The 24,897-nt window shown below is 36.8% G+C and overlaps 1 protein-coding gene across 6 annotated transcripts in view; it reads right to left on the bottom strand.

Annotated features, from left to right (window-relative positions):
* The window catches only part of CDIN1 (CDAN1 interacting nuclease 1), a 204,765-nt gene that overhangs the window by 148,487 nt on the left and 31,381 nt on the right, over positions 1-24,897 (bottom strand). For 4 of the 6 annotated variants that reach the window (XM_045067651.1, XM_013055394.2, XM_045067650.1 and 1 more), the window contains exons 2-4: positions 9,008-9,053; positions 8,054-8,118; positions 628-688 (exon numbers count right to left, since the gene is read on the bottom strand). In XM_045067651.1, the coding sequence (XP_044923586.1) occupies positions 628-688; positions 8,054-8,118; positions 9,008-9,053 (172 nt within the window). The remainder of the gene's footprint in view (positions 1-627; positions 689-8,053; positions 8,119-9,007; positions 9,054-24,897) is intronic. The other 2 variants (XM_045067652.1, XM_045067653.1) reach the window with 1 other exon arrangement.

Genomic DNA, 24,897 nt, shown 5'->3' with positions numbered 1-24,897 from the left:
AAATCTTTAGGGTTTCCTTTTTTAAATGTAAGACTATTATTTGTTTCCCCAAACAGAAGCAGATCAGAGTTAACAAATAAGTTCAATAAATCACTTTATACTTGGTGGTAGTAAGAACGGTATGTTTTTTGATATAAAGAGACTTTTCTACAAGGCATGTATCTTTTACATTAATAAAAGTTTGCTAACAAAAAAATAAATCAAGTAAACATTACATTTTTAAGTTCATAAATTTTCTCTTCATTTTTATAGTAGTTAGAATAGGTTTTCTTGGCATGCACCTCTTTATTTAACACAGGTATTTCTCACACTAAATTAAGACAACATATCCAAAGATGGGCATGTCCTGAGCTGTTTGGCTGAAATTTCCCACAAAATAAGAAACCAAGAAGCTGTTTATACATTTGCTTTAAAAGAAGCAGACTAATTATGTTAACTGATTTATTAGTATATGAAGTTCTTTGTCCAATTATTAAAACTACAAAGAGACCAGGGAGCAATTTAAATGTCTAATGTACCTCAAAACCTCTTTCTTTAAGGTTAATTATAATTCCAAGCAAAGCTACTCTAGATAGGCCCCTTAGGTTTTATATGCAGGTTTAAATAAAATAATAACAATAACATTACCTCATTGGCCAGCTCCAGGAGCACTGGGGCTGCTCCATTTCTCCCCACTCCATTCAGGTACCTAGACAGACAAAGCCAAGTGGTAATGCAGTGACAAGAAAAGGCCAGCATAGACTTGTCAGCATCCCTTGTGTGTACACGTTTCTCTTGGGCAAATGCCACACTCAACTCTAGTTAAGGTATGCTACTGTCATAGGAAAGCATAGAAGGGAAAAGGAAAACAAAACAACTTACCTCAAAACTACTGGAAACTTACTAACTGAAGTCGGGGGCGTGAGGTCTGAGCACGTCGGGCCCCCTTCCCTTCTGTGAAGATGGAAGTTATTTTTGAAAAGAACTAGCCCTATCACCTGGCTTTATACCACAAGCACCTTAAGCAAAGGAAATAAGTTTATTCTTATGGTTTGAAAAAAGCATCCATTAGTTGACACCTTATTAAGAAACAAATGGAGCAGACTTGTCATCGGTGGGTCAGTGTCAGGCAGTACAAGCCATCATTTGATCTGTCCTGGATTTCAAGCATAACCTCCATCCCTCCTCCTACCCTAACTCAGCTATAAACAAAACAAAACAAAGCAAAACAACAAAAAAACCTCGCCAAATCCATCCCAGACATGGAAGCCAGAGTGATTTTTTTTTTTTTTAAGCAAAAATTTGAATGGGTCATTCTCCTCAAAACATTTCAGAGCCCCAAGTCAAATTTCAAGGTTCAATTATAACCACTTAATACCTCTTATAAACTTCTTCATAATCTGGTTCCCACCTACTGTCCTTGCCCAGTCTCATCTGTCATCACAGTTCTGCACTCCAACCTTTACCTGAAGAACTCGTGATTTGGATTACATGTAACTTTCCTCAATCCACCACAAGCCAGGAGTTAAGTTAGGTGTCCCAAGGTGCAATTGATGAACACCTGGTAAGGATCTCTCTGTCACTTAATATAGCAGCATATTGTATCTGCCTAGTTACTTGTCCACCTCAGACCCATTTCCCAGTGCAGGGTTGAAAGCCTGATGAGGGTAGAGGAATTGTATTTTATTCAACTAATTATGCCTAAAACAGTTCTGGCTTATAATAGCTCATTGTATTATACATATATTTTTTTCTTTAATAAAAGACTGATTTAATAACTTTTAAAAGCCATACTGGACAAGAAAAATACATTCGATATGGATGTTTTCTCTATAGTATGCTGTTGAGTGAATAAATTAACAATATCTGTTTTGATAGTAAAAATCAAAGTCAACAGATGAGGTCTTCCATGTAACTACCACAAGCAGATACTAAAATGTATTATTTCACAAGTATATTTATGGAGATGTATGATTTTTCCTATAAACAAAGTGGAGTAAATGTAAATTTATTCAAGGTAGGAAGTCTCAGGATCATTATAACTTCAAAGTAATTCTAACAAATTCCATTACCATGTATTGGGGACTTCCTTAAAACAACTATTTAAGAATCTAAATCTAAATCTAAATCTAAAACTATTTAAGAATCTAATTGAGAAATAAGCACTCTCAGAATTTAAAAAAAAAAAAAAAAAAAAAGGCAAGTACGGTTTAGAGAAAGACCCTGGGAACCAGCTTAGCTCAGAACCTCACATCAACTCACAACATTTCCACTGTGCTGACAGGGCTGTTCTGGAAACAGCCAATCCGTTTGGCCAAGTCTCACCAACTAATCCTGTGTTCAAATCCACCAAACATGTACATTCATTAAGGGTGTAGGCTCTGGGTCAGATTAGCTAAGCCTATACTGATATTAGGGTATCTTTACAGCTTCCAACTCAACATTCATTTATCCCACAAATATTTCTGAGAGCTAACTTGTACTGGGCCTATTCCAGGTTCTGAAGGAGCAGCAAAGAACAAACCTTCCATGGTTCCTGCCATCACAGAAGTGATACTGAAGTGGAGAGACAAACAATGAAAACACAGAAGTACCTACATAATATAATGACCTATTCTACGATAAAATGGAAGTACCTACATAATATAATGACCTATTCTACGATAAAATGGAAGCTTAGATGGGTGGGTGAGGAAGCCTTCTCTAAGGAAGCGACACATGGGTTGAGGCCCGTAAGAAGGCAAGAGGGGAGCCATGGGAGGATGAACATTCCCAGCGAGAAAACAATAAGCACAAATGTCAGGAATGTGTCCGGGGTGTCTGAGGACCAGGAAAGGCTCTAGTGTGACCAGAGCAAAGCTTTGAAAGCTGTTTGGAAATAATGAAAAAAAAAAAAATAGTTAGACCACAGACTGCTACCTATGCCAGAGAACTGTCGTTTGGACTCAAAACTCCATGGTTTCATGTACATGTCGCATTAACCATTAACCAATGGTGTGTCTCTATTAAGTTTATAAAGAACAGGAGATGGTCAAACAATAACCCTCTATATCTACACAGAAACATGTTTGTACTTAATACAGTGGAAATTCCTAATTATGAGCTTGTTAAAAGCTGCTAGTTGTCAAGAAACAAGACCCCAGGGTATGGATGAAATCTGTCTGGGCTCTCTTAGCTGATGAACAGTAAAGCTCTGAAATGGAACCCCTTCTCCCAAAGTCGACTGAGGAGCCTTCAAACGCTGAAAAGGGTAGACCTGCTTCTAAATATATTTATTCACCAATTTGTTTCCTAACTATATTCTGTAACACTTCAGAAGTGCTGGGGAAAACAAATTAAATGAAAATTAATTTAAAGTTGTAAGTTTTCCTTTCTAGGAACTTTAACTATCTTCTATACCAAGTGACGCATCAGTTTTATTCCAATTTTTAGATTGGCAATCAAAGGAGCATACTAATTACAGAAAACATTCAGTAAGACATGATCAGAAATTTCTAATGCTATCCTTCTCTGCATTCTCAAAACACCTTGTGCAAACTTGCAGTGTAGACTTTCCATACATTTACAATGGCTTGTTTCTCTCTCCGGTTGGCCTGGAAGCTCCTTGGAGAGGAGGACTACACAAATGAATGCTGAACCTACATCCAACAGATCCTTAGCAAAGACCTGAATTACAACTGATATATAAAGATGTGATAATGGATACTACATTATGGTGACCTGGGCCATCTTCCCAATACCTATTTGTATATTAAAACATGTATATATAAAAAGAAGTTATATGCCATCCTCTAAGCCTTGCCATAGGAGGACTAAGAAATGTTATCTTGTGGGTGAAACCATCCTTAAAAAATCTTCATGGAAAGTCTGTTTTATGGTTTTTTTTGAGTGTGAAAGATTCATTAGCATCTAAGATTAAAACAACATGTACTGAATTTAAAATAATTTTAAAGATTTTATTTACTTGAGAGAAAGAGAGAGACAGAGGGCACAAGCATAAGCATTAGGAGAGGCAGAGGGAGAAGAGACTCCTCACTGAGCAGGGAGTCTTACTGGGGGCTAATCCCAGGACCCTGGGTCATGACCTGAGCTGAAGGCAGATGCTTAACCGACTGAGCCACCCAGGCATCCCTGGTTTAAAACATCAAAGGCAAAGTTATTTGATTTTTATTATTTTCATAATAATTATAATGGTAGAATTTCAAAAACCTATCAAAATTCTATTCTAAGCTTACAGCTGAATACCACCTTTGTTGATTCTACCTTTAAAACTTCTGGAGTCCATCTCCATGTATGCAGCTGTTTTTCCCACTAAAATAGAGTAGTTGAGGACAGGTACCATGTCTTATTCAATTTGTATGCTTGATTCCTAGTTTGGTAAATGGGACACAGTATGTGCAAAGTAAGTTGTGCTAATTAAACAAAGCAGTGGTTCAAATTTTCAGAAACTTTTTTTCATGTAATGTCAATAACATATTTGAGCTAGCCTCTTTTCCGTGTGAACCAATTGATCTGATTCCCTAAAGCTAATAAAGCTGGCCCTCAAACAGTGTGTGTTGGAAGAAGGGAAAATATGGGAGACACCATTTCTAAACTTTGCTGTTGATGGGGATTTGCAAATCTGACCACCAGTGAATGTGTCTGTGTGTGCACACATGCCCCTATGCAACAGTCTGGTTGGATCTAAATAAATTTTACCAGGTATGTTTCCAATTTGGAAATAAAATGCCATTAATAAAGGGGGAAAGAAAAGAGTTGTTTTCAAAATGAACACCAAAGTGTATCTGTACAACATGAAGAAGTGAGGAAATTTCTTCAATAATTCAAAAGCTTGAGAAAACATTTTCAGCTGATATTGGGATACTTTGAACTTTCAGTTAACCACAATGGAATCACACTGTGGACTGTATGGTTTATAAATACAGACTTCAAATTCTGAATTGAGATCATCTCAACAATATCAAGAATGCAGAGATGCAGGAATTCCCTGACAGTGTTAGGGGGAAGCCATTGCAACCTTTCTAGACAGTGATTTGGCAACATATAATAAAATCTTTAAATGCTCATTATTTGTGCCAGTAATTATATACACAGAAATCTTAAAAAAACTAATCCAATATGTAAATACTTATGTACCAAACTGTTTATCACAGTATTATTTTTATATTACAACATTGGAAACATACATGTTCAACAGAGTTATAATTCAGTGAGGTACTTTCATATGATGAAATAATGCAATCAATAAAATGTTTATAAAAAGCTTTCTACAAAGTGACATTATGTCATACACATTTTTCCAAGTATAAAATTCAGGATTCAAAATGGTATATATAGTATGACCTCATCTATATAAAAATGGATTGACAAAGAACTAGAATGAAAAATACAACAGTGGTTATCTCTGGTTGCCACAGTTACAGGTGCTCATTCATTCCTTTCTATACCATCACAAGTGTGCATAATTTCTACAATATACAAGTATTACTTTTATAAAAGAAAAAGAATTGAAGAAAGTATTAATATTGTCAAACTGCTTAAATATATTTTGATATAATGCAATTTGCTTTTATTATTATCAGCTGGAAAAAAAAACTCTCTTAAGGCCAATTTACCTTAGAGAATACAGGGACATTAAACCAGCACATTTACAAGAGGCTGGGGGTCAATCCATCTGCAAGGTAACAATGTAACCCATCTCCAGGCACAGAGTACAGGGCAGAAAGCCAGGGAGTAGAATGGTCAAGTGAAAAACTGGTGAGACTTGCTTTCCTATTAGTCTGTCCATTACAACAACCTAACTTCACATTTTTGCTTCAAAATGTTGTGACTCCTTGAAACAATTGAGATTCTCACATTTAAATAAATGTATAAGTATATATAAATACATGTGTATATATTTCTGTATTCTCATTATTGCTCACCCGAATGCTTATCAAAAAGTAATTATATTTACAGGAAAGAATTTTATTTTGGCTTGACCCGCTCAGATAATCCAATATAGTATGTTTATACCTCAGTAATTAAGTATACTTTTAAATGAAACTAAATTTTAGAAAGCAACACTGAGAGATCACAGAAACTATCTAATTAAAATAGCCTTTAAGCAACAGTGAAAATGACAGTCAGGGGGTAGCTCCATGGCCGGTAAGCAGATCTCCAAATTTCTAGGAAAGGCTCTATTTTCCACTGCTTATGTTACCAAGGTTTTAAAGACTGGACATAGAACCAAACTTTTATATAATGGCCTAACACAATCATTTTTACAATCAAAAATGTACTTTTTGACATATAAGTAATTTTTCAGTCTTTCCTTGGAGGGTCTGGATTCTAAAGCTATTGTGGACTTCATAACACTTTGTGAGCCATTCTTCATTTTTCATGAATGATTTAGGTATAACTTTCATTTAAATGTTAATGTCACTGAGGAGGACTGTAATTTTTGAAAAAAATCAATTCAAATTCTACAAGGACTTGTTTGCAGGGGAATTCTCCTAGACACAAAAGTGTGTGTGCATATGTGGTGTCTGTATTCCTAACAGATGCTACTACTGAAAACTGAAAGCATCTCTTATCATACATGGCACAGTGTATAATTTTTTAAAAGGCTAACTTCAATAACTTTTCTTTTCAGTAAACACTTCTCAATTCTTAAAAATGACTTGATAGAAACATCATACCAATATTTATTCTAGATACTCATTTCATTCATAAAACTTTTGTGCATAAAAATCCTTCATCTAAAATCAGTGGTGTCACTCTCACCACAGAAACGCTGATCTGTCAATCTTAGGCGTAATAATATAAGAGCATATTTCAGACAGTTTTCCTTTCTAATATGTCCTTGAAATCTTTAAGAAACCAACCAACAATTCTAATGCAAACCATTACCATTTACAGTTAATAAATTATTCAGTCATATTACAAAGACAACAACATTTTTAGAACTTTTATAAGAGAGCGACTTTAAACATTCTGTTTTAGACAGAGGTTGAAAACTATTTATAATATAATTAGGCTGAAATTAATATATCCCCTGGATACTACATTGTTGATTTAGTACCCAGATTGTCTTTTTAAATACAAAGCCCCAGGATGCCTGGATGGCTCAGTCAGGTAAGCATCTGGCTTCGACTCAGGTCATGATCCCACAGTCCTGGGATGGAGCCCCACATTAGGCTCCCTGCTCAGCAGGGAGTCTGCTTCTTCCTCTGTCCCTCCCCCAACTCATGGGTGCCTTCTCTCTCTCTCCCACACACACAAATAAATAAATAAGTTAATTAAATATTTGGGAAAAAAAACCATCATTATATATTTAAAAAAATATATAAAACTCCACTTAAAATGTGAGAGCCATCTATTATTATCCATCTCTGTATGTCCTTACTTGACATGCCTTTTTTTCCCATTTTTTTAAAAAGATTTTATTTATTCAGTTGCGAGAGAGAGAGAGACAGAGCGAGCATTAGCAAGGTGGAGGGGCAAAGGGAGAAGGATAAGCAGACTCTCCACTGAGCAGGGAGCCTAATGCAGGGCTCAATCCCAGGATCCTGGGAACGTGACCTGAGCCAAACGCAGATGCTTAACCATCTGAGCTACCCAGGTGCCCCCCCACTTTTTTCCCCCATTCTAAAATGGCAAACCTAATACCTATGATACAAAACAGAAGTGAACCAAAATTCAATCTTCTTTTCTAATGTATTTTTCAACTTGTTGATCTAAATGAGAAAGAAAACTTGATTTGAGAACTTTCACACATCTACATAGATACATGTGTATATTAACATGTATCTATCTTGTATAGATAAGTTTAAAGTAGCTAACTGAGATTCTATAATACTGTAAGGATTTCTTACACAGTATGCATATATACAATCAAGACAGCCTCACCATGTTCTTTAAACAAACCATTTGAGAAATCAAGCAAACATACACCTGAAGTCTTAAGTAAGACTTATATCACAATGCCCTGAAATGTTATATAGACAATTAGTTTAGTAACCTAATTTATTCATAATTATTATTACAATTAATAGGTACTATGATACCCTCTAGTGGGGCAGGCAGGTCATACCTCTGATAATAACTTTCAATCGCTTCTGAAGTATGATGTTTGGCATGTGTTCTTTTAATATGTTTCTGAAACAAAACAAAAAAAGATTCTTATGTTGTGTCATGCATCAGGTTCAAGAATAGAATGACATACCTCTTCATCCTAATATCTAGCATATAGGGCAAACTGAAAAATAGTTTGTGGATTCGGGCGGTGGTAGGTCTTTTTTCCTTCCATTCTACGAATCTATGCATTTTAATCTCTTCTGCTTGGCCGGGATGTCTTCAGCCTGTAGCACAAGGTACAGTATGTATGTAAAAGCCAACAGGGTCATAGTAATTGAATCTAAATAAGTTTGCTTAGGGTTGCAGAGGGCAAAGAAAAACTTGTTCCCTCTTTCAACCTTTGTATTAATTTTCCCCCAATTCAATTCCATCTAAGTCTTCTGCACTCTAGTTTTACAATCCAATTGCCATTTTTAACCAGGAAGAACATTGCTTAAAAACAACTTATTTGAAAACTACAAAAAGTAATTCCATAGAGACTTGCCACTTGACTGACACCTGTCATCTCATGATAAATGACTCCATTTTCTGCCTCTCTTGCCTTCTGCCACTCCAGCAATGGTCATTTATCATCATCTCTGTCAGCAATGGAAAGCAGCACTGACAGTGCAAGTCAGCAAACATTTAGCACATAGAACCACGCAACACAGGGAAATTATTATTGTCAGAATAATAATGGTTTAGCATAATTTATTACAGGTCCACCAAATAAGCAAAGGCTAGATGTTATTAGACAGATGGATGGGTAGGCTTGGCAGGCCTCCACTGAGACGCAGGCGGTGCTTGATGTGGAAAGGAGAACATCCTCCAACCCAATCAGAGAGCTGGCAGTTCAATTACAAAGAAATAAAGGGACATTCATCATTCAATTAGGCACCTGTCAACCCTCACAAAGGAGAAAACTTCTAACCTGGTACTCCTGGGAGAAGATGCTCAGCAGAGTGGCCTGCGATTGACTGGAACAAATAAAAGAAGGACAAAGTTAATTACTGGAGTGCACGGCAAAGAAACAAAAGAGAAAGGAGCTTCAAAGGTAGGCCTGCTGCCCTGTAATCTAACAGAACATGAAAACAAGTGTGGAAAAGTTGTTCCAGATGAACACCTCAAACAAAGGCTTCCTGCTGCTAGGTCAAGGAGACAGAAAAAGGGAAAGGGAAAAATATGGATGGTCTCGGAGCAAACGATCACACAACTTGGACTTTCGTTACCTTTAGAATGATTATAAATCATGTCTGTAGCGTGCAGTTATGTTAAAACAGACCAAAAGGAGGCAAGGTTTATTTCCATTAAGAAATGATAGGAGTCAAATCCTATAAACAGTGGAGAACATGTGGTTCACTCACTGGCAACATTCTAAATTTATTTTGTTAGTAGACAGGTATCCTCTTCTGTAGCTATCTCAGAGTCGAGGGGAAAGCTATGGTCTTCACTAGAAGTAGCACCTAGAGACCACTGGAATGTTCCTACTGACACTAGCGGGCTTTGAAAATAGGAGCTTTAACAGCAGAAAGCTGAGGTCCTGGGGGTACGTCATTCCCAAAGATGGCCGTAAGCCTTATGCATCCAAGACTCTACACAACGTCAAACACCTGGCAGCCAAACAACCTGGAAAACACTCTTCCCCAGTGGGAATTTGCCTCTCACAATTGAGAACATTTACTAACAGAACGGAATTTTTTTTTTTCTCTAAAAAGCAATCAGTATCCTATTGCTACTCTTTCTGATTGCCCTCTGTAGATATATCTACCTTATCGTAACTTGAGAACAATTAATTATTTCTGATATATTTTCCTACTAAATGCTATCTGAACAAATTACAGTGTTAATAATTTGACTTTTATGGTACACCAAAGCACTATGAATAATTAAAATTTTTCTACGCGTGAATGAAACCTCTTAAACTCATCACAGGTAATTTGGAGAGTGTGAAATAAAAACAATGACACCACCTTTCTTTACTCAGTGCCACAGTGTTGCCATTCTCTCCATACCAGCATAGATCAGGCTTCAAAACCCTTGCCATTCTCATCAGACTACAAAAAAAAGGTTAAAAAACCACAAACACAATATGTGATTAGCAAGGAAAACCAACCATTACTAAAGAACTGCTTCAATAACTCAAAAACACTGAATACAAAATTATTAAAAAATTATAAACTTGCTATGGTCCAATTTTTTTTCAGTTTCCCTTTAAAAATGGAAACCACCTTTGAAAGAGCCAATTTTACACATAAAATCTTCCTATTATTCCTGGCTTGCCTGAACGTCATATGAAATCACATACCCCAGTAAGGCTTCTGAGAAAAAAATGGCAAAATTAAGCTTACATCTTTATAAACTACTGAATAAGTCAATACATTATTTATGCACAATAAATACACCCCCTCCTCATTATACAGCAAAACATATTTAGGTTAGCCATTTAGTGATAGACAAAATGTCAGTCTCTAAGGGTCAGAAAATATGATGGAAATAAATGTGTTTGTAATGGGCAAGCTGGGGACCAATGACAAAGGAGGATATTTTATTCCTAAAGTGAATAAAGCGAAAGTGTAACCGTGGACACCCAGAATGGGAGAAGTAAAAGACAGCTGGAGAAGTAAGTTCAGGAATAAATAGTTTCTGAGTGAGAAGCTGGTCAGGAGCTGAGGGTACTGTAAAAATGGAAGATGAGATAATGTCTCTAGCCAGGAAACTATCTTTACACTGCTCAGAATTCAATTCAGCAGAAACTGTGCATCACGTCTATGGAGTAACCCATTTTCTCAAGGGCCAATGGGGTTAGAGAGAAGATTCCAGGAGTAGGTAAATACTGGCCAGCCTAGACATAAAGAGAGCAAATGACTTACCTACAATAGTATAAAGGACAGACAGACCTGGGTCCCAAATGCTTTGTGTTTGGTTGACTAGACAAAGCTGTAGAGAGCTGAATGTCCTCTGCCAGGTTATTTGCCAACCAAACTCTGTTCGTGTATGCACTAATAAGCTTATAGAAGAGTGCTCTGAATAAAACTCATACCTCAAAGAGCAGAGAAGCATTAGTGAAAGCAAGATATTGACTCCAATGTATACCATTTGCTACTTTACTCTGGAATGCTAATTCTAAGATACTCCTAAAGGAAAGAGGCGAGAAGAGGTTAGAGCAATCACTGTCTACAAGAGTATAGCTCTGAAGAGCTTACCATGTCTGCCCCTCTCCCTCCATAACCTCTCAGTGTTTGATTTGATTTTGGCTGAGAGTGCAGAAGTTTTGGTATAAACAATCACCAGGTTCACAAGCAATATGGTTTTCAGCCAATGAGGGGGAGAGAAAAAGACACTGCATAACTGTGAAGTTTCTCTGGAATATTACAATTAGTCGGCAGTATTCACTGAGCATCACTACTGCCCGAGGTCATGGGTAGGGCGAAATATGCCATCAAGATAAAAAAAGAAAAGAAAAGAAAAAACGAAGTAACAGACTTAGAGGAAACTTTCAACATGTATGTACAGCCAAAAAATACAAAATGAGAACACTGTCAAGTACCAACATTTTTAGGGATCTAGTAAAGCAAATCACAGCCTGAATCCTCACCTATTTCAAGACTACACTGGCTTTGGGGCCCACCTGTGTCCCTTAGCACGTATGTGTTTTAGATCTACATGTTCAAAAACAGAGTCACTCATTTTGCACAAATGCCCAAGATATATTATTAAAACCTCTTCAAAAATCAGTTGTCTTTTTCCCCATACTACCCTCCCAGATGAAGAACCTCACCCAGTAGCTTTCTGAGAAAAGAAGAGCAAGCTAGTGGACCCCTAGAATGGCTATGTAAAACCTTGCACAAATTGTGTGAATGGTCACACAGAGCCCAGGAACCGTCATACCACAGTGGTGGGTAAGCAAGCTGAGGTCAGAGCCAACACGATAAGGATGGCAGCACAGAAGGGGGAAAGATCCCAGGGCCTTGAGAACATTGTTGAACTGCTCAAGCAACATGAATTGAACTGACCACGCTCCATACTTCTGAGTAATAATATATGCTTTTTCTTTTTTTTTTTGAACCTTCAAGAAGAAATAAACCCACTCAGGTTTCTATGTGTCCTGGAAATAGGAGACGTGATAGATGGAGGAGAAAAAGTACTCCATCATGATGGCACATGTATGGGATACGCTACTTGGAAAGGATTGTCCATTTTTGTCCTTTCTAATTCTCTTCTTAGCTGGCAGCTACTATATTTGGCTTTCTTAAAATTGTTCCTCTGTCACTGTGTCACCAACTTGATGTGCCCAGAGATCATAAATTGGAGGGGGGGGTGTATATGATTTTTCCACACAGATTTTAAATATTGATGGGGTACTATTTACTTTCATTTTATACTGCATTCACTCTTCAAATGTCAGATGTATGAAAAAGTGATATACTAGCTCCCCATTCAATATCTAACTCAACATGTCCCCATATCTGCCCAGCTAAGATATTCAAGTAACGTGAAGGACATTAGAGAAAATGAACATCAGAGGGTTTCATGAGTGCTATAGAGACTAAGAACAAACAGCTCAGCACTGTCCTAGTTGCAATTCAACTTTCATATAAGGAGGAAGTCCTCACATTCCTAGGTGGAGACTTAAAAAAAAAAAAAAAAAGAATCTGAAGGAAGAAGATACTACACATTTTATGTTCTTCCCCTTTCAAGTACCCTACCTCTGAAAAAAGACCATAAAAAGGTAAATACATCATTTACTTTCCAAGCTCCTTTTGCTACAGAATCTGGGAAGCTTAAATGTCTATACTTTACTGAGCTCAAAATTCACTGAGTAAAATAAATATTATTTCTGGAGCTCAGAAAGCAGTAAACCAATTAAAGGGAGATGAAGCGGGATACTCCTACAAAGCAATAGACTTAGAGACCTCATGGTTACAAGGTACAGCCTCCCTAAGTCTGTGAAAGAACACAATGGAACACTGGCTCTATGTGGTTAATGATTCAGAGTACTGGTCAAGGAAGGTCTTCTAGGACAGCAATGCATTTACCCTCCCCGGCTCCCACGTTCCTATACACCTACACACAAAGTCAAACAGAAAGCCTACCCCCAACCCCATAAAATGAAAATGAGACTTAGTAAGAGAGAAAGACTTGGTAGGAAAAAAAAAAAACAAAAAACTTTTTTTTCCTTTTTTTCTTCCAAAAACAGAGAATTCAAAATGGAAAGAATCTGGAGAGAGACTACTGTTACTCTGATCCTGGTGGGTGGGGAGGACCAGACAGGAGGAGAAAAATAGTTAAATTCAAGAAATAGAGAAATATTTATGCACTCTACCTACCCCCCTTACCTCTCTTCCCAATTTTCAACTTCATACCAAGGTTGCAGACTATAGTTTATGCCCAACCATGGCAAATATTCCCATAAATGACTATATAGATGGCAGCATTAGACTTAACAGTAATCAATTATCAAAAGGAAAAATTTTGAAAGGCTATAGGTGTGACATATATGAAAAACAAGTGGTTACTGTCCCAGGCTCTTAACTGATCTTGCTGGTAACCTGAAGTTACATATAAAACAGCTCTACCACAAGAGCTAACATTTATATGGATATTTTTGGGGGGCTAGACATTGAACCAGGGCGCTTTGTTTTACCCCCACAACAACCCTCTGAGGTCAGTCCTGTTATCTTATTTTAAAGATGTGGAAATGAAGGAAGAGAAGTTAAATAATACACATAATTGCTTATTTGTAGAGCAGGCAATAAAAACCCAGGTCCAATTCCCACACCCAAACTCTTATCTCAGGGCTAGTCTTCCTTTCCAACAGTTCCCAGAAATCAGTTCTACATGTCATGTATACTAATAACCCTGCTTAAGCATTTATATGATATCACACTACACTCCAGACAACACTGCAAGGTAGGCACTGTTGCTTTCTTAATAGGAAACTGAATTCATGGATATTTTGAGCAAATTCTGTGACCTTAGACAATAGTCCCTTTTTTGAAAAAATCAAATTGCAGTTTTCCTTTAACTAGCTACATAAAAATGCTGTTCTTTTTTATGTTGAAAGTTAAAGGAACTACTGACTTTAAGAAACAGTCTAGGATTTAAAAATTGCTGGGTAATTTCCATTATTCCCGCTGTAGCTAAGGTATATTTCGTTAATAACCACACCATTGACTGAAGTGTCTCTATGTGATTGCATATATGTATTTTGCTCAAAATGCCATTTACTGTATGTAACGTAGCTTTAAATCCTTCCCTGAACAACACAGTATAAATAACCCAGTCTTCTCTATAGAAGACAACACACTCTACAGGTGTTAATTTTATTAAATAATATTTAATGAAGGGTTTCCTAGTTATAAAATAGTATATATTCTGTGAAAAGTGCAGAGATGTCCATTGTTAGCATTCTGGCATATATCCTCCTGTGTTTTACTCTGGGATGGCTGTGAGTGTGTATATGTGCATGTGTGTCTGTGCACACATAAACTTTTTTTTTTACACATAAACATTTTAAAAATTAGGTTTTTAACTTACTTTTTTGTCACATGCCTTCATTATGTAAGATATTAACATTTATCTATGCCATAACATATTACTCTTTTCAAACTATTTTTATTGTGAGATAAAATGAAGGAAAAAAACCCAGAACAAATGTATAGCTAATGAATATATAAAAATACGAAACCACATAGAGCATTAGGTAAACACACAGAACAAAGCTAACATTCCCAAAAGCACCCTTCTCGATCACCAGCCTTTTCCTCTCACAAATGAACCTGATCTTTATGTTCATCTTTTCTTACTTTTCTTTAGAGTTTTACCACCCAAACAAGTATTGCTAGGTTGTTTAGGTATGCTCTGCCTGTGTGTAAGCCTTACATTAACAGAACCACGCAGTGTGCTCTTTTGTACCTGGCCCCTTCGTGGGACAACATGTCTATGAAAGTCATCCATGTTAAGTGCAGTTAAATCTTTCTCATTGTTATACAGTGTGTTCTATTGTCTAAGTATATACCACAGTTATCTATTGTATTGATGGGTAGCTGAACTGTTTTCAGTCTTTTGTTGATGAAAATAATGCTGCTATGAATAATCTTGCATACCTCTAGTCCACGTGGGCATTCATTTCTTTTTTTTTTTTTTTTAAAGATTTTATTTATTTATTTGTCATAGAGAGAGAAGCGAGAGAAAGCACAGGCAGACAAGTGGCAGGCAGAGGCAGAGGGAGAAGCAGGCTCCCCGCCAAGCAAGGAGCCCGATATGGGACTCGATCCCAGGACGCTGGGATCATGACCTGAGCCGAAGGCAGCCGCTTAACCAACTGAGCCACCCAGGCGTCCCATGTATGCGTTCATTTCTAATGAGTATAAATGTAGGAGGAAATTTTAGGTCATCTGACATGCACATCTCTAGCATCAGAAGATACTGTCAAACAATTTCTAAAGTGTTTGTAACAATTTTAAATTCCCACCAACTTTAAAGGAAATTCCCCATTGCTGATTGTCCTTAGCTTAGTGCTTAGTCCATAGCTTGGCTTTTCATTTTCTTTATATATCTTTTGAAGTGCAGAAGTTTTTTATTTTGATGAAATCCAAATTCACCAATTCTTTAATTTGATTACTCACACTTTCTGTGTGTCTTTTCTAAGAAACCTGTGCCTACCTACAATCACAAAGATGTTTTCATGTATTTTCTTTTAGAAACTGAACAGGGTTAGCTCTTACATTGAGTCCTATGATGTATCTTGGATTAAATCTTTACATTGATAGGAGATAGGAGCTGCAGTTTGTTTTTGTTATTTTCATACGAATATTTAACTGACCATACCCCATGTGTCCACTGAATTATCACTATTGCCTTTGAGAAAACCAAATATCTGAAGGTCTATTTTGGGGCTTTCTAACCTGTTCCATTGATTGATATGTTTATCTTTACACAGATACATTGTTGTGATTATTATAGCTAAACAATGTATATTTAATGTAATTACTGATACATTAGGATTAAGTCAATTGCCTTGCTAAATGCTAACTGTCTTACTTTACATTCCCTTTCTCGCCTTTCTGGTCTTAGTTTCAATTGGTTTAATACTTATTCTTCATTATTTGAACACTGGGAATTTGGAAGTTGTATATTCTTTACATATTATGCTATTTTGGGGCACCTGGGTGGCTCAGTGGGTTAAAGCCTCTGCCTTTGGCTCAGGTCATGGTCCCAGGGTCTTGGGATCGAGCCCCACATCGGGCTCTCTGCTCAGTGGAAAGCCTGCTTACCACGTTCTCTCTGCCTGCCTCTCTGCCTACTTGTGATCTCTTTCTGTCAAATAAATAAATAAAATCTTTGAAAAAATTATGTTATTTTAATGATTGTCATACAAAATCACATGCTTCCCCAAATGATCATGATTTATAATTAGTGGTTAACTGTTGCAAGGAAAACAGAGAAACTTCACAACACTATCTACAGTTCTTCCCTCCTGCAACATAAAATATTATGGGCATTGTTTTAATTCTGCATATATCTTAAAGTCACAAGGCATTGCTATTGCTTTATATATTCTGTTCATTCAGATATACCAACATATGTGCCATATTACTGCCCTTCCTTCCTTCTCCACTCCTGCATATGGAACAGCAGTCTTTTAATAAATCCACCAGTACATATGTGTAGGTGAAGTAAAATTTTGGTTCATTCAATGATAATGTGTCTTATTTCTCTACCTAGTTTCAGGATTCTTTTTTATCTTTAGTTTTTAGGATTTTTAACTATACTATTTATTTCCCTTTTTGTTTAGAATCTGTTAGACTTATGTGGCTGGGTATCATTCATCATCTGGAGAATATTCTTAATAATTATGTCTTCAAATACTGCTTTAGCACTCTCTCTCTCTCTTCCCGAGACTCCAAATTAAGTGTACTGAGGCCTCCTTACAATATTCTCCATCTCTTACTCTCTCTTAATATGTTCCACCTTTTTGTTATTGTTTGCTACTCTGTGTACATTTTGGGTATTTTCTTCTGTTCATTAACCCTCTCTTCAAGAATGTCTAATTTACTGTTCACTAACCCTCTCTTCAATAATGTCTAATTTAGGGGCACCTGGGTGGCTCAGTGGGTTAAAGCCTCTGCCTTCGGCTCAGGTCATGATCTCGGGGTCCTGGGATCGAGCCCCGCATCAGGTTCTCTGCTCAGCAGGGAGCCTGCTTCCCCCCTCTCTCTCTCTGCCTGCCTCTCTGCCTATTTGTGATCTCTGTCTGTCAAATAAATAAAATAAATCAAAGTTATGAAGTTTTCCACCTATGACAGTTCTTTTCTTCTAGCACAGACGCAAAATTTTAAATGTGACCCTACAATATAGACAGTGATTATTTTACCAGGTAATGTGTCATTCCCCCGACTTAGGACCATTTTTCAGCCCTTCAGAATACTAGTTTTCTCCTACAAATTTCTGGTAGATATCTTTATGTATTCCACAGTTATTTTCTAAATAATGGGGAGCATCAAAAGCTGTACTGTCAAGGAGGTACCAATAGGAACAATTGTCTTTATTCTTAAATTAGGCTTAAAGCCTAATTGTGAAAATAACTTAATATTTCTAAGTCTTACAACATCTGTACATAAGATTTATGACTTTAGAAACCATTTTCATCTTAAAAGTTCTAGGATATTTATCAATTCTACAAGTTAAAGGTTTAGACTTACTAAATTTCTCTCTGCTTAAAGCCCTAAAATTTTTAAGTATAGTTTTATCTTGTGTCTTAGTCCTAATAATAACTACTTGTAATCATGTTGACACTGGACATTTCTTTGTGGGCCTAACATAACAGGTCTATTCCAGGTCAATAGCTAGAGTGATTAAATTATTTATTAAGACTTCTAAGCATTTAAAGCAATCAGACCACAGGGTGAGAACATGAAGGAAAATAATTAACTCCTTTCATTCACCTGTGATTATAAGGTACCACATCCCTCAGTAGAGGTTAAATAATCACCTCTTGGGTCTAAGACCACAACTATTTCGCTGCTGAAATCCCAGTCTCCCTCAAATTACCTTATTTTTTTTATACAAGACTGAAGACAGATGTTTAACAAAAGAGCCACCAGAATTTTACTTTGAAAAGTTGATTTTTAAAAATTTGTATTTTTACATGTAAAAATGTAAGCAATTATAATAATATTCAACCTAACGATTATTCAAGTGTCAAAAGAGGGGTGTTTGTTGTTTTTGTTTGTTTGTTGTTTTTTAGGACATCTCTGACTTGACTTGAATTAAATTATCCCAGGAAAAGAGACAAGTGGCCATGAGGAACTAAAAGGGGCCCCACTTCTTTGTAGCAACTTCAAATTAAATGATTGGTTTGGCTCTTTAGATTTTTAATTTTAATATGGTGGCCGATGTTGTGGAAAATAAAGGTAAGCCTTTTACTTAAAATGAGGGTAGATTCTGGGGTGCCTGGGTGGCTTAGTAGGTTGGAGCCTCTCCTTTCGGCTAGAGTAGTGATCCTGGATTCCTGGGATCGAGCCCTGCATCAGGCTCTCTGCTCAGCAGAAAGCCTGCTTCTCCCCATCTCTCTGCCTGCCTCTCTGCCTACTTGTGATCTCTGTCAAATAAATAAAATAAATCTTTAAAAAAAAATGAGGGTAGATTCTGAAGGGCATTTGTCAAAAGGCTTCAAAATACAAAATGAGATATCAAAAAACAACAGTATCAATTTTTATTACGGTGACAAAATCACTTCTCTGACAACACTCAGCATAATTCAGTAGGCAATTTATGATATTATTACCATGAATGGGATGAGGCAACTATTACCACTAACCAATAATTGTTATCTTTCTATACCACCATATCAATCTGGTTTTCCAAAAGACTTGGACCTAAAATAACACCAAATAACAATGCTAAATTTTCTTCAGTAATATCCACTGCTAAAAACATTACTGATTCTGATCCACTTCAAATAATTTTCTTAAGATAACTGCTTATCAAAACCAAATAAATTAATTTTTCTTTCTCAAGTATTTTTCTTAAAAATTTACCAAGTCATTCTGCCAAATCTGTATCATCATAAATGAATACATGAACATCCTGAGGCTAAAATTCTGTGACCATAAAGCTACTAGTCTATATCTAATAAACATAATTGCTTTTGTAACTTTTTCACAGGATTAAAAAAAAGTTTAGGATATTGTTTAAGATCATCTAAACATTGTCTTATTCTTTTGCTGTACAGAAGCATGTGTTCTGCGTTCCTAGTCTTTCTAATTTAATAGGTCACAGAGACCTTATATATAGATTCAGTAAAACGATCGGTCAAATTCACTTTATAGTTGTTATAATTTATAAAAATCACACTATCATTTCTACCACTTTCTTCCTAAATAAATTTTCAGTTATATTAACATAATGGTATTAATAACTTCATATTCTTTCCTTGTTTTTTATTTCTTACTCCAACCTCCAGTTACCAAACTGATGCTTTTCATTTAAGAATTTAACAAAAAGTGTGCGTGGGTGGCTCAGATGGTTAAGTGACTGCCTTTGGCTCAGGCATGATCCCGGAGTCCTGGGATCAAGTCTCACATTGAGCTCCCTGCTCAGTGGGGAGCCTGCGTCTCCCTCTGCCTCTCTCTCTCTCTTTCTCTGTCTCTCATGAATAAATAAATAAAATCTAAAAAAAAACCCCTTATTTTAAAAAAAAGAATTTAACAGAAAAATGCAGTAATTTGCATAAAAGTAACTTCCTGAAAACTTGGTGCTTTCACATAGCCTCACTAGTGATCATATGAGGTCAAGCAAACTATTGAAGCTTCAGATGCTATATTTTCCCTACTGCATTAGCTTGGAAAAAAATGTAGATTTTCAGTCTTCTCTAAAACATCATAATCATCATAATATGGACTATAATTAGTCCACAACCACCCCCACTTTAATAATAAATGCCGAGAATATTAAAACAATAAATGGAATGCCTTAAAATCCATTAAGCTCTTCTCTTATTAAACACAAAATTTTAACTCTTAACCACAAAACTTTTATTCTTAATTCACAATCAAATCCTTCTGGCAGTTAATCTCAGCACTTAATGTCATTCATTCCAATAAAACCCATTTTAAATGGCTGTAAATGCCTTCCCTACTTCTCTGTGTGTCTTCAGAGAAACTAGAAGATGAACAGTGAGGGAGTTCAGTCACTATGATTATGCACAACACAATTATGCTTCCTATACACTAACTTCTGTTAGAAGATCCTGTTTGTAACTTTTTTCCATCTCTGTTGAACCCCATCAGTCTAATAAAGAGTAGATACTCAACAAATACCTACTATTTTGGTGATCATGTGATTATGATGACAAAGATAACAATGATGGTGAATAGCTTCTTAGGTATCAAGCTCTGTTTTATTTCTCATCACTACAATAATAGAAGTAGTAGTATTTTTAGAAACTGAGGAGGAGAGATGAAGTATCTTATCCAAACTAACAGAGCCATCATGTGAATATAGCTAGTTTGGCCTCAAACCGTATGTTCTTAATATGGCAACTAAGAAATAAAATTACTTTCAAGAATCAGTACTCTAACATCACATGACTCTTAAATGCAAAACAACCTAGTTTCAACAACAACAAAATGGACCCTGTATATCACAAGCTTCCACCTTTTCTCCATTAAGTTTAACTCTGCAGATGTGAATTTATCAACCCAGTAAAGTTAATGTGCAACTAGTGGCTTTAAATGAATTTACCTTTAGCTATAAATTGATGTGAAAAAAATTATATGTAAAGTTATATTTATACTATATTTAGAATTAAGCTTTAAGTAAGCATATGTTTAAGGTCTATAAAAGAAGATATAATTGAAAAAAATGTGTAAGAGTTAGAGGCTACAGGTGATTTATTTTTCTTTATTCTTTTTTTATGATTTTAATCTTATTTATATAAGAAATTAAAATTCAGAGAGGAAAATATACTTTTCCTTGGTATGTATACAATATCCCAAAAATATGACTGTGTTTCATGTATGTTCGCAAAAAACACCTTCCAACCAAAAACACAACAGCAGATGCCCTTTATTCCACAGAATCGCCACTTACATTGTATACGGTTCTTCCCAAATCTCAATGTGCCCAGTGCACAAGCTGTGCCAAATTGTGCATCACAATATTTAGAAAAGCCTGATTTTGATATAAGAAGCTTAGATCCTCTTTTCAGCATCAAAATGACCTCCAGAGCCTTGTACTCCCTTCCCAGATCAGAGGAAACCAGAAAGACTGCCTTCCCTGACACAAACGCTAAGGTAACTTAAGACAGTACCTACCTGGGGAAGTGCCTACTGTACCTACCTGGTTCCTCCTAGAGCTACAGGACCTCATCCGGGGGTCTATCCACGACTTCCAGACCCACCCTAACATCAAGGAGGAAGCATGTGAGCACCTTGAGCCAAACACTCTAGCACCTGAGGTTATGTCCCATTTGCTGCAATTTTGGGCTTTTCTTTCTTCAGACTCAGCCCACAGACCACTGAGGTAAAATTTGCTTCCCAGATTTTTTGTGTAATGGGGACCTTGTCTTTACAAACCGCTCCAGTATTACGGTTACTTGAGAATTTGCTCTTAACAGGACCTTAAGTCCCATTCCTGGGCCAGCCTCACTATTAGGTCCTGCTCCCCATGACAGAGGTCCCTACAGATGCCTCTCTCTACTTCACAACACCTACTCTGTTTGCTCCCAACTTGTTCTAGACCAGTTACAGGGGTAGAGGACATCTATAGGCAGGTCCATTTGTCCCCACCCATCCTACAAACCTACTCCACTCTCCTGAGGAAAATTGGATCATGCCCAGCTTAGTCTTACAAGTGACAGTAAAAATGATGAAAAAATCCACTTAAATATAAACTCTCTCAGTTTTAAGATACACACATCAGGTAACATATACTGAAATCGGTAAGCACACTGAAAAGGACCAAACGTGGGTGATACTATGAAGAAAGAAACAAACACCTTATTTTCTAAAGTTTTTCTCTTCAACTTTCCCACATATAAAATTCTAACCACTTCTAGGTAGTCATCATTTCAATGAATTGTGTCAAATGAAAAGGGAAAAAGAAAGATACATTCACCATGGGGCTAATTTATGGTCTCACTAAATCCAGCAGACTGAAGGATTTCATTTAGTTTATCATGAATTCTTGGACCAAAGCAATTCTATTAAAAGCCCTTGAAGAAAAACAAAGCAAAACAAAACAAAACACACCTGAACCTGAACTTACTAGGTCAGCCAACAAAACCTTTTCCTAAATATTGTATCAGATATCACATTTTCCACATTTTTGAAAAGCTAACACCAAGGAGTCTGTCCCTCTAAAAGGGGGGGGGGGAGGGGCAGTGTGGAACAAAATTAATTTTTTAAAAATGAATTTTCTTCCCCATAAACTAAAACAATAAGTATAACACTTTATAATTTCATGTACACAGCCTTAAAACAATACTAGGTATCAACTGGGCAAGACGAACATACTATATGCAGATTAGGAAATGTAGGCTCAGAAAAATTACCAAAACATACACAGAAGCATCTAGTTCCTGAAAGACTGAGCCTCTTAAAACTGAATCTTGTGGGACGCCTGGGTGGCTCAGTTGGTTAAGCTGCTGCCTTCAGCTCAGGTCATGATCCCAGCATCCTGGGATCGAGTCCCACATCAAGCTCCTTGCTCAGCGGGAGCCTGCTTCTCCATTCTGCCTCTGCCTGCCACTCTGTCTGCCTGTGCTCACTCTGACAAATGAATTAAAAAAAAAAAAAACTGAATCTTGTGACTTCAAGTCCTGGAGACCTAGATCCTCCCAGTTCACCTTTCCACCATGTCTAAGACGTGGCTCTCATCCTGAAGGCCAAGGGAGTGGCGTCATCTTCATTCCAGACAATGAGATGAAGTTAGTCTATAGCATACTGCTCTCACATTTTCCCATACACTCATTTTCCTTTTCTGACAGTTTTTCTTTATGTTCTCTCATTGGCCCAATGTTAAACACAGCTGAGACACTGCAAAGGCAAGTGTTCTCCTTCGGAATTGCTTTTAAAACAGAAATATGAAGGAGGATAAGCTGAGAGTTTCTAAAAATGACTACATTAAGCCTGACCTGTACCAGAATTCTGACAATTACACAATGTCCCAGGAAGAAAAAGCGCAAACCATGTGGCTTCAAACCAAAACACAAGCAAGCAAACAAACCCAGCTGAGAAAGCCTGTGTTCTTAAAAATCTGAATTTTAAGCATTCAGAAATGTACCTGGATGGCTCTCTCACTGGCTGTTGGGGACATTAGCACTGCTGTTCAACAGCTCTCAGTAGAATTGCTTTGGTCTAAGAGCTCATGAAACCCTTCAGACTTCTGGATTTACTGAGTCCATAAATAAGTCTCATATGAATTTTAATTTAAAGTAGTCTTCCTTTCTTCATTTGCTTTTTTTCATTAGACTCAGTTCTTTAAGGCAGGGGCTCTTTTTACATTTATATCTTTTAAACCTTACATCACCAACATTTAAACACAAGACCTTGTACATACTAACCTTTCACAGGACAATCTAAAGCAATAAGTCCCCTCCTCTGATTCTTTAATATGTGCATACCTCCATAGCTCTTTTAAGAGCTAACCTTCTTGAAAAGCTACCTGCCTCAGCTGCAATCAGCAAGGCATGGACTTTGAAAGAGCTCTGGATATGGTGAGCAACTTGGTCTGACCCACCTATACTTTGACCTTATACCTCAGGAATCCAGTCTGGTAAAACACAGCATCTCAACCTTTACATCAGGTAGGTGAGGTTCAGCTTCAAGGGAGAGAAAACCCAAAATAACTATAGATTAAACAAGACAGAAATTTGTTTCTTCCAGCATAGCAATTCTGCACCAGGAATCCCTGGGATCCAGGCTAGCATCCAGCCCAACTCTCCGTCATCGCTAGGGTGCCGCCCTCACCCCTATGGTTAAGGGAGTGGCACTTAGACAGCAAGAAGGAGAAAGAATATGAAGAAGAGACATGGGACTCTCTTTTAAGGAAGGTTCCTGAAACTTGCCTGTACTTCATAAAAGCCAGGACTCAGTTCCATGTCCACGCAGGCTGTGAGGGAGCCTCTGTCCTAGGAAATTATATGCGTGGTTAAAATCAAGAACCCTGTCAACATGAAGGAAGGTAAGAACAGATACTGGGGGAAAACAACAACTTCTGCCATGAGCACAGCACTCTACAAGTAAACTCAACAATCATAAATGAAGCTGCTCTAATAACTGGCAATGCATGTGGCTAAAAATTAACTCCCTGCTTCAAAGCTGCCTTGATTCTCCTAAGTTTGGTTTAATAGACCCAAACCATTTAAAACTCTTGCTGTATGATATTCCTTTGAGAGCACTCTCCAATCATTATTACAATGAATTTCATTTCTCAAACACCACTGGTGAGCAATAGAAGTTATTATTTATTGGAAATGCCACCAATTAAAAGACTTGTTATTCATCTGACAAAAGGCAAAGGATTCTCTCTATTCGGTTCAGGACATAACCCTCTTATCAGAGAATAGTATAATACTTACTATATTTGAGAATTAAGTATTTTTTTAATCAAGGTTTAAAAAAAATTTTTTTTATTGTTATTTTTTAAGTAGGGTCCATGCCCAACAGGGGGCTTGAACTCATGGCCCTGGAGTCAAGTCACATGCTATATTGAGTGAGCCAGGCAAGTGCTGTAGGAATTAAGTATTTGATTCTCAAAACACATTTTTTTCCCCTCTTCTAAGATAATAATAATACTGAGAAAATTTAAAAGCAA

This window comes from Mustela putorius, unplaced genomic scaffold (genome assembly GCF_011764305.1).
Source record: "Mustela putorius furo isolate JIRA1106 unplaced genomic scaffold, ASM1176430v1.1 tig00003898_pilon_pilon_pilon, whole genome shotgun sequence".
Classification (NCBI taxonomy): domain Eukaryota; kingdom Metazoa; phylum Chordata; class Mammalia; order Carnivora; family Mustelidae; genus Mustela; species Mustela putorius.
The sequence above is the reverse complement of the archived record's forward strand: the minus strand, read 5'-3'. Positions and strand labels throughout refer to the sequence as shown.